Source organism: Sinocyclocheilus grahami, unplaced genomic scaffold, assembly GCF_001515645.1.
Source record: "Sinocyclocheilus grahami isolate Dianchi unplaced genomic scaffold, SAMN03320097.WGS_v1.1 scaffold181.1, whole genome shotgun sequence".
NCBI lineage: Eukaryota > Metazoa > Chordata > Actinopteri > Cypriniformes > Cyprinidae > Sinocyclocheilus > Sinocyclocheilus grahami.
In genome coordinates, this window is record NW_015505360.1 from 848,321 (window position 1) to 859,138 (window position 10,818).

General features: G+C 39.2%; 2 protein-coding genes across 13 annotated transcripts in view; both read left to right on the plus strand.

Moving 5' to 3' along the window:
* LOC107594260 (calcium-binding mitochondrial carrier protein SCaMC-3-like) overlaps nucleotides 1-6,557 on the plus strand; it is an 18,069-nt gene extending 11,512 nt beyond the window's left edge. For 2 of the 6 annotated variants that reach the window (XM_016284227.1, XM_016284229.1), the window contains exons 9-11: nucleotides 1,315-1,465; nucleotides 3,621-3,777; nucleotides 4,080-4,462. In XM_016284227.1, coding sequence (XP_016139713.1) covers nucleotides 1,315-1,465; nucleotides 3,621-3,777; nucleotides 4,080-4,131 — 360 coding nt within the window. In that variant the 3' untranslated portion in view covers nucleotides 4,132-4,462. Of the gene's footprint in view, nucleotides 1-1,314; nucleotides 1,466-3,620; nucleotides 4,463-5,489 lie in introns of those variants that run through there. The other 4 variants (XM_016284231.1, XM_016284232.1, XM_016284230.1 and 1 more) reach the window with 3 other exon arrangements.
* Nucleotides 6,558-7,031: 474 nt separating this feature from the next.
* LOC107594262 (far upstream element-binding protein 2-like) overlaps nucleotides 7,032-10,818 on the plus strand; it is a 22,547-nt gene continuing 18,760 nt past the window's right edge. For 6 of the 7 annotated variants that reach the window (XM_016284236.1, XM_016284237.1, XM_016284235.1 and 3 more), the window contains exons 1-4: nucleotides 7,032-7,217; nucleotides 9,733-9,838; nucleotides 9,913-9,966; nucleotides 10,092-10,128. In XM_016284236.1, coding sequence (XP_016139722.1) covers nucleotides 7,131-7,217; nucleotides 9,733-9,838; nucleotides 9,913-9,966; nucleotides 10,092-10,128 — 284 coding nt within the window. In that variant the 5' untranslated portion in view covers nucleotides 7,032-7,130. Of the gene's footprint in view, nucleotides 7,218-9,559; nucleotides 9,623-9,732; nucleotides 9,839-9,912; nucleotides 9,967-10,091; nucleotides 10,129-10,818 lie in introns of those variants that run through there. The other variant, XM_016284239.1, reaches the window with a different exon arrangement.

Consider the following 10,818-nt stretch of genomic DNA (forward strand, 5'->3'; position numbering starts at 1 on the left):
CACACACACACACACACACACACACACACACTCACTCACTCACTCACTCACACACACACACACACACACTCTCACACACACACACACGCACACGTCCACTCACATTACCAAAGGCCTCACGTAAAGTTCAAGAAAGTGCTCTGCATTCAGCGGCCCATTTAAGAATAAAGCAGTGAGCCGTGAATGGCTGTAGTTAATGGAGTGTGAAGTCTTTGAAATAGACTTAAGTAAAATAAAGCCTTTTTTTAAATGTTGGCATTAGCAATGTTATAAAAAATATACATATCTTCAATAAATAATCACATTAATAAATATAATCACTATTAATTAAAATAGATTTAAAAATTGTTTATATAATATATTAATTAGTTCAAAATATCAATTTGATATGTAAGTTGGGGTCTGTAATCTTTTAATGTTTTTGTAAGAAGTCTCTTCTGCTCACCACGGCTTGCTTTATTCGGTCAAAAATACAGTAAAATTGTGAAATATTTTTACAATTTAAAATAACTGTTTTCTATTTAAATATATTTTAAAATATAATTTATTTACTATAATTTATAATTATATTTATTTATTTATAATTTCTGTGATGCAAAGCTGAATTTCCAGCATCATTACTCCAGTTTTCAGTGTCACATGATTCTTCAGAAATCGTTCTAATATGCTGATTTGTTGCTCAAGAAACATTTATTATTATTATTGTTATCAGTGTTGAAAACAGTTGTGCTGCTTCATATTTTTGTGGGAACGGTGATTGTTTTCATGACTCTGCATTGATTTCCTCACTCCATCCCTGTCTGCTTCTCTCGTTCTGTAGGTGCTGAAGACTCGTCTTACTCTTCGTAAAACAGGCCAGTATTCGAGTGTGGCGGACTGCGCTAAGCAGATCCTGCAGAAGGAGGGCGTTCTGGCGTTTTATAAAGGATACCTGCCCAACATGCTGGGCATCGTCCCGTATGCGGGCATAGACCTCGCCGTCTACGAGGTGTGTGTGTGTGTGAGTGTGTGTGTGTGTGAGAGAGTGAGAGTGTGTGTGTGTGTGTGAGAGTGAGAGTGAGAGAGTGTGTGTGTGTGTGTGTGTGAGAGTGAGAGTGAGAGAGTGTGTGTGTGTGTGTGTGTGAGAGTGAGAGTGAGAGAGTGTGTGTGTGTGTGTGTGTGAGAGTGAGAGTGAGAGAGTGTGTGTGTGTGTGTGTGTGAGAGTGAGAGTGAGAGAGTGTGTGTGTGTGTGTGTGTGAGAGTGTGTGTGTGTGTGTGTGTGTTGAGAATGATTCCTTCATAAAGACTCTCTCTCACACGGTCTTCCTCTCTCAGACGCTGAAGAACGCCTGGCTGCAGCGGCACACGGAGGGATCGCCCCACCCGGGCGTCCTGGTGCTGGTGGGCTGCGGCACGGTGTCCAGCACCTGCGGACAGCTGGCGTCCTACCCGCTCGCCCTCATCCGAACACGCATGCAGGCGCAGGGTGAGACACACACACAGAATCCGACGAGAGCTGTGCTTCCATCCCAAACTACAAATGTTAACTTATGTGGAAAAAAGATTATCACAGAAAACATATGCGAATAAAGCACCATTTCCATCCTTCATGTTCAAAACAACCAAATTGTCAGTTCATAGGAAACTGGTGAAAAGTATCACTAATGAAAAATTAAAGGCACAATATGTAAGATTTTTTTATTCAAATATCCAAAAACTACTAGAACAGTGTTATATATTTTGCTGACTTGTGTACTTACATTATCCCAAATGTTTCGAAGAATGATTAAATCCAGAGAAATAAGCAATTTTAACTAGTGACATGGACCGTGTCTATAGTGTCATTGTGTCTCCTGCCAAAGACCTCATAACCCCTCGATTTACGGTTTTGTTTTGTAGAAAACATGGAAACACCAAAGACACTTTAATCTGTTGTGCGTTTTAATAGACCGGTGACGACCGCACAGAGTAGCATTATAACAGAACGTTCAAATGTATCTAGTATGATAAAACAGCGCTGCTTTACCCCACATACGCACGACCGGAAGCAGCGGAAGCGCTCGACTGTGGCATAATAAAAGCTCCGCTGCTTTCCAGCCGTGTGTCATGCTCGTTCAGCGCCTCGTTTCGCTTCGAAGGCTTTCAGCCTCACCCTGCTTCATTCTACTACCTTAATAAATCATTAGCTCATCCATGAACATGATTTCTGCCCGAGTCCCGTCGGATTGCATTGGCTGTGGGGATGAAGACCACAACTCTATGATTCCACACTCAGTCACAGCGTCATCAAACTACGCCTTTGCTTTTTTGTTTATTTTGAATACGCGCCCTCTAGTGGCAAAAAATTACATATTGTGCCTTTAAGTTGCTGTAATAATGTGGGTTTTTTCCCTATGTAATTACTGAGTTGTGGCTCAAAGTGTGCAGGCAAAATGCAGTAAAAAACGCTGCTGTGTTATTTTGCGTTCTGATGCCTGATGTTTGGGAATGCAATCATGTGAGACCAATGAGATTTTTTTTTTCGCATTGAGGAATTTATTCAGTAAATGGATTTCTATCATAATTTATGTGCATGTCTTCTTATTAAACACACAATTATGCACCACATGCATTTTTTTATGCACATTTATACATTTCCATCCAGTGTTTTCAAAGTGATATTCCAAAATTCACAGAAAAACGTGAATTCGGAACAGAGTTATTATTAACTAAAACTAAAATGATAAAAAAAGTATGTTACTTGAAATAAAGTAAACATTAATTGAATAAAATATTACTTATTTCAGCTACAATGAAAGAAAAAATTGGTGAAGAAACCATTTTCGTTCAGAAACTGCTACTAAATTTCACAAGCAGAAAATAAATGAAAAATTAATCAAATATTGTTTTCTTGTAAAACATACTCCTATAGTTTTTACAGTGTAGTTACTAAGGCAACATTTCTCATTTTGGTTTAGTTTAACTAGAAGTACTAAAATAACTAACACTAAAACTTGAAATAAAATTAATAAAAACTAAATAGACAAAAGCATCATCTAATAAAAATGACAAAATCATACAACAAAATAACTAAAATCACTAAAGTAAGAATTAAAAAAAATAAAACATTCAAAATACAAATGAAATTATAATATGTGACCATGGACAACAAAACCAGTCATAAGGGTAAATTTCTCAAAATTGGGGATGTATACATCATCTGAAAGTTAAATAAATAAGCTTTCCAGTGATGTATGGTTTGTTAGGATAGGACAATATTTGGCTGAGATACAACTATTAGAAAATCTGGAATCTGAGGGTGCAAAAAAATCCAAATATTGAGAAAATCATCTTTAAAGTTGTCCAAATGAAGTTCTTAGCAATGCATATTACTGATCAAAAATTAAGTTTTGATATATTTACAGTAGGAAATGTACAAAATATCTTCATGGAACATGATCTTTACTTAATATCCTAATGATTTTTGGTATAAAAGAAAAATCTATAATTTTGACCCATTCAATGTATTTTTGGCTATTGCTACAAATATACCCCAGCGACTCCCAAGACTGCTTTTGTGCTGCAGGGTCACATATAGTATTGACACTCAAATACCATTGATTCTGAAAGTTAAGATTCTTTTTCCTCTTCTGGTTCCTCAGCGTCAGTGAAAGGAGCTCCTCAGTTGTCCATGTTGACCCTCTTCAGGAGCATCGTGGCCCAGGAGGGTGTGGTGGGACTCTATCGAGGCATCGCGCCCAACTTCCTCAAGGTCATCCCGGCGGTCAGCATCTCCTACGTCGTCTACGAGCACATGAGGAAAGTACTGGGAGTGGGAACATGAGAGAGAGAGAAAGACAGGTCATGTGTGTGTAGAAAAAATACAATCATATCCTTTTTTTTGTTGAAAGACGGACAAGAAAGGTCAAATACTTTTTTTATTTAAGCCTACAATATATTCGATCACTGGAGTGATGTTCACCAAAAACAGTGGATGTGAGGAAGAACGACGAACTGAATCCAAACACTGAATTATGCAGAATCTAAGAGGTGCTGTTCTGACCCTTTCCTGAATTACTGAGGTTCATGATGTGCTCTTCATGTGTGTTGTTGGTCAACAGGGCCCTGATATTCAGATATACAGGGTACGGCCCACTGGATGCGGTAAAATGAACGCTTGCGTGTGGGAGGCTGTGTTAGCATGTGCTGTACTGTACTCTGTGTGTGTGTGTGTGTGTGTGTGTGTGTGTGTGTGTGTGTGTGTTTAACACAGTACACACTACTGAACTCCAAATGGGAATGGACAATAAACTAACTTCCTCCCTTTGAACTTACAGTACAATTGAAAGTGCCTCTGTTTTGAGAAACTTGTATGTTTTATCAGCTGTGGTCCAGTAATACGTCTCCTCTACTGTGGTGTGCTCCAAAATCAACATCCCAACTCGAGTTTAAAGGAATAGCTTGCCTAAAAAATAATAATTGCTCAAAATGTATTCACCCTCAGGCCATTCAAGATGTAAATGAGTTTGTTTGTTCATTATAACAGATTTGGAGAAATGTAGCATTCCATCACTTCCTCTGCAGTGAATGGGTGCCGTCAGAATGAGAGTCCAAACAGCTGATAAAAACATCACAGTAATCCACTCCACTCCAGTCCATCAGTTAATGTATTGTGAAGTGAAAATTTGTGTGTTTGTTAAAAACAAATCCTTTTTTTCTTTTTTTTTTACCTTTAAACTGTTGCTAAACCACAGCGAAAATACAAGTACATAATAACGCTTCCTCCAGTGAAAAGTGGTCTGGTCTGAATCAGGAGATAATTCTGCACAGATCAAGCACCGTTTACAAGCCAAAACAGCTCTAAACAAATATGTGTGTGGATTTTGACGTGAGAGGACAACAGGGTTTTTCACTGAAGGAAGCGTTTTTATGGATTATGGACTCATATTTTGACCAGAAGTGATAGTTTAAAGTTAAAATGTCTTAATGATGGATTTGTTTGTTACAAACAGCTTTTCGCTTCACAAGACATTAAATTGATGGACTGGAGTAGAATGGATTATTGTGATGTTTTTATCAGCTGTTTGGACTCATTCTGACGGCACCCATTCACTGCAGAGCATCCATTGCTGAGACACTGATGCAATGCTACATTTCTCCAACTCTGTCGTGATGAGGAAACTGACTCATCTACATCTTCATTTTTGGGTGAACTAATTCTAACTGATTCTAAAATCCTGCACTGCGTCTCAATTTGCATAATTATGCAACTTAATGGTGTCAAAACACAAGGGCTCACACTCATGAAACACATTTCTGTGTAAATTATCTTATGAAAATGTATTTACAAATATATTAATAGTGCTTGTGTTTCATGAATAAGACCTTCACATTAGCATGCCAAATGGCATCTTTTTTCAGTGATTTTCTTAAAAGCATGCATCCATGCACGTTTTTTTTTTTTTTTTTTTAGCTAATGTTGCCCCCAAACCAGTGTAAAGTTTGTGATGGTTTTCTTTCAACTGTTTCAGGTGAAGAAAAGTATCAGCGAGTGCAAGGCAGAAGTTGCCACAGCATTTTTTAAGTGTTCTGTATGTGATTTTTAGCTAGATGCTAACACTAACAAGTGGTATTGATAAACAATTAATGACCCAACACTGGCATACTACAAAGTCAGAAGTACTTTTACTGTGTGCTTTCAGTGTGTAGTGTAGGTATCTGAATTGGGAAGCAGCCTTGGAGTTCAGTTTATATGCTGTCATCCTCAATGCATGAGGTACTGTAGCCTGCGGTTTGGAGCAGAAAGCCTTATGGACTCACGGATGGGAGAGAGAGTGTTTGGTTTGTGATTATTGACTCGTATAACCAAGCGGAAAAAAACTTTTTGATTGAGTCACTTCTAGGTCAATGTGCTCTGTATTTTATCACTGACTGAGGTGAAATTCAGACAGACTGTTTGTATGTGTTACAATCAAATAAAGATTCCAATACGGAATCTGCGCCCACAGGTTTCCATAGAATTCAAACATCATTTGTTCACTAAATTCTACAGAAGCTCAAGGTCTCAAAATTTTTATTTTTTATTTTTTTGCACATCCATATGCTACCGCACTACCAAATGTTCACAACACAAACTTTTAGCAGATATATGTATTCAGATGTTCCAGTCTTTCTCTTCTGGGAAAACAGACCAAAAATATTGATGACATCATCCTGCACTCGCAGGAGTGTATCCAATCAAGTGCTCTCTAGAATGAGAAAGCCCCTCCCCCTGATTCAGCTGTGACAAACTAAAGACCGCTATTTAACAAAAAAATATTATGCTTTCAGCTTCCAATAAAAGCTAGTTTAAAATATTTACCAAGTTTACATCCATTCTGCAAAACTTCCCCACAATTAGTGTGGAAAGTGTGATTTATTAATTTTTGTAGCAGATTGGGGCTCCTAATTTCCAGTGGCTTTGTATGCAGACATTATTATTGGTCTTATTTTGATGTTAACATAAATAATTATAATTTCTGGTCATTCTATATTTTCGCTGTTCTTCCGTGTATTACTGAATGCATGCAAAATAATGTATGTAAATAAATTAAATTAAATTAAACGGTACAGATTCTTCACTGACGGCCTTTATCATCATTATAACACCAGCTCATCTCTCTGCTGTACGGAAACTGTATTTCACTAACCCATAAAATGCCAAGAAATTGGACTGAGCAGCAGAATATAATAAATATAGTGGCTTTGGATGAAAGCGTCTGCTTAATGTCTAAATGAACATAACCAGCAAGGTAAACGGTCCTAAAGAGCCTATACGCTGATCCAAACGTCAATCAGTGTTTTCTTGAACCTCATTGGTCTATTTTATGCGCTCCTGAGCGCTGATTGGCTCCCTGACGCAGCAGCACGCTATGTGCGTTTGCTCAGCCCTCCGTCTTTTCGTCACCACTCATTGGATCAATGGTCTGACGCTCAGAGTACGCCCGCCTTTAGCTGCGTTCTGATTGGTCATCGCAACAGCCACTCATTAAGAACGCCTATAGGAGACCGCTTACAGACCCGCAGGCCTTTAGTCCCGCCCATGCGTTTGTCTCGCTTGTCTTCCCGCGTCTGCGCACCTCCGCCCGGCCTAGAGCTCCCCGCCGTACGCTTCACCCGTCCGCACGGACAGCATGTCTGAATACAGCTCGGTGCCGCCGCTCGGAGCCGGTGGACTCAAGAAAGACGCGTTCGCCGACGCGGTACAGCGCGCCCGGCAGGTGAGGGTCCGCACTGCGGAGCGAGCGGGCCGCGTTTGTGGGTCAGGGCCGGCGTGCGCGACAGTTATCTGTTAGCATGAGCCGAGAGCGCGTTTTTAAACTCTAACGATATCTGGGAGATGTTTGCCTTTACAAACAAATGCGGTTCGGAAATGGTAGCAGGTGGAAATTATACGATGCTTTGGTGTTTAGCGTAATTAGGTTACGTTCAGGTAACGTTACCATAGTAGCATGTTGCTAGCATCGTAAATGTCCAAAAACCTAGTGTTACCGTGTTATTTTTTTTCCTTTGGCACCCTTACAAATAGTTATGTGTATTTAAACATGCACAGTGTTAGTACCATTGTATTATTGGGGTTTTAAACGTGCTAGCACCATGGTGAAAACAAATTGTGGTAATTACTAGGGCACAGCAGTGGTTTTGGATAGATATATAATGGTACTTTTCATCTACCATTGCTCTAATCTTCGGCCATATTTATTTATCATGCTTTTACATGGTTTTCCTAAGATATTTCAAAGAATACTATGGAAAACAATAGGGTTTGTCCAACAACAACAACAAAGTCCTGTAGCATTAATGGTGGTAATAAGACCTCTTAATGAGCAAATCTGCATATTATACTGATTTCTGAAGATCATGTGACCCTGAAGACTGGAGCAATGATGCTGATAATTTGCTTTGGTGTTTAGCGTAATTAGATTACGTTCAGGTAACGTTACCATAGTAGCATGTTGCTAGCATTGTAAATGTCCAAAAACCTAGTGTTACCGTGTTATTTTTTTTCCTTTGGCACCCTTACAAATAGTTATGTGTATTTAAACATGCACAGTGCTAGTACCATTGTATTATTGGGGTTTTAAACGTGCTAGCACCATGGTGAAAACAAATTGTGGTAATTACTAGGGCACAGCAGTGGTTTTGGATAGATATATAATGGTACTTTTCATCTACCATTGCTCTAATCTTCGGCCATATTTATTTATCATGCTTTTACATGGTTTTCCTAAGATATTTTAAAGAATACTATGGAAAACAATAGGGTTTGTCCAACAACAACAACAAAGTCCTGTAGCATTAATGGTGGTAATAAGACCTCTTAATGAGCAAATCTGCATATTATACTGATTTCTGAAGATCATGTGACCCTGAAGACTGGAGCAATGATGCTGATAATGTGATCACAGGAGTACATTACATTTTAACATGCTCACATAGAAAAGTGTCAATTTAAATTGTAATAAAATATCACATTTTCACTGTTTTCGATCAAATAAATGCAGCCTTGGCGAGTGAAGACGCTCTAAAATATGAAAAAATCTTGCTGATCTTAAACTTCTGAACAGTAGTGTATATATTGCAATGCATCGTTATACAGGGAAATGTATAAAGTGACGAGCAATTAATAGTATCTCCATGCTACTTAAAAATAGTACTGTATTGTATTCTTGGTTAGTAGGTGTGCAACGGTTCTCGGTAAAATATCGAACCGTACCGTTCTCCACTCACGGTTCGGCATGCACTAGGACTGCGGTTCAACTTAAATCTGACAATGCATCTGTAATATGGTTGGTTAGAGCTCAGCTAATGCATGTTTCTGTTGATGGATACAATTCTGGCTTCCCAGTACACTACAACAAGAGCGATGAGAGGGAGAAAAAAACAATACATGGACAAACCAGTCACTCTTTAATCAATGCGAGTGCTTTATGCTGGAATAACTAATTTACGCCGTCATCACGTGCTGATAGCGCAGGTGAGACCTGAACCTCACACGTTGCTATCTGTTTAAACTAAACTCATTTAAGCCTTGCCAGTTTAAATATTAAAGAGCCAGAAGTGCAGTGAGAAGATCTGTGTGGTTGCTCATCCGAAGCGTGTGAACCTGCGTCTCAGAACGGGTGCAAATGTTCGCGCTCTGAAGTAAGTTTGAATGGACAAATTCTCACACAATTTGTCAAAATGCCCGTCTTGGTGAGTATCCTAGCAGACATAGCTGGCTGAACAAACGGTATCAGTGCATTCTCTTAAAGTGACAGCACTTTCTTAATGTTAATCAAACAGCAACAACACCAAAATCTCTCACTGCTCTTGATTGAATAACTTTTGTAACTTTAATAAGGATTGATCTTTAATTTATACTGTCAAATATGCAATGTTATTTTACATTTGATTTATTCAATTTCTGTACCTAACTATGTTAGACCTACCTAAGAAAAACTGAAAAGCACTGTTTATTTTATCTTTTTTCAATGTTTATTTATTTGTGCTGTTGCTTGTAGTTAGATTATTTGTTCTTATTTTCTTTTTCTTTTTTTTTTGACAATATAGTTTTTTTCCCTAAACCTAGCACATACTGATCTGAAACCGTAACTCTAAAACCGTGATGCAAACTGAACCGTGAGTAAGTTGAACCGTTGCACCCCTATTGGTTAGTGTACTAACTTCATGCTGATTTTGCTGTATAAATGTGTTTTTTTTTTTTATCATAACTTGTGTTTTTGTGTTTTCCAGATTGCAGCAAAGATCGGCGGAGACGTCACGGGTCCCCCCATGAGCAATAACGGTGGAGCGGAGAGTTTTCCCTTCGCAGCACAGAAGCGATCGCTGGAGGACGGAGGTACTGCGGCTCTGGATCTGTCCGTCTGACTCTCCTGAGACTGTTTTTGAGCTGTTCTTGTGTTTTCCCCTCAGATCAGCCTGAAAGTAAGAAGATGGCGTCTGACAGAGACAATGGCTCAGCCTTGTGTACGACTTTCTTGGCTTTTTTTTTCTTTTTTTTTTACTTTTATAAACACACACTCACTTTTGCAACTCAAAGCAAGTGTCTGTGTATATTTAGAGCAGTGATTTTATCCCTTTCTCATCCACAGCTATCGGAGCCCAGCTGGCTGCTCTTTCTCAGCAGAGGTAAGACGGTCCTCATGAGCGCTCTGATCAGAGCTGTTAGTGTCATCCGAGTCATTAAAACGGATCTGAGTGTTTGAGAAGGCAAGAATAACTACACAGGCCTGTATAATTAGGCTGGTTTCAGTTTCCACTGACTTGATCAGATGTGTTAAGTAGTGCTGGGCGGTATACCGGTTCATACCGAATACTGGTGTTTATTTTTATGATTTTAATTTTTAAAATACCGCAATACCGGTGGTATGTCGCTTAAACAACGTTCGGAACGTGACACTGTTTGAAAGGCGTCCCTTTTCACTGTTGCACTGTGGTGAGCGAACAGCTGTATGTGTTACTAAGTGTGAAAGTTCAGAAACTGAAGCTGTAGAACTAATAGAACTTGATGACACAGAAGAACTCATCCACAATATCCACATCGACCGGCTCAAATATCCACCGCCCGCTGCCATCAGCTCCCGCGTCTCTCACACACACACACACACACACAAGCGTGACTTTAGCACTAGATTTAGCAACTTTCAGACCCTTTTAGCGGCTTTTATCCATAGAATATTCATACTGACAAACCTAGTGACTTTTTTGGATAAACCTTAGCTATGGTTCAGTTGGAAGATTTCGCCAGTGCTGTCCCGCGAGCGCGAGGTCTGACTTTCCCGGAGAAGTGTCGCCTCTCTCGGCGTGTGTTCTGTGCAG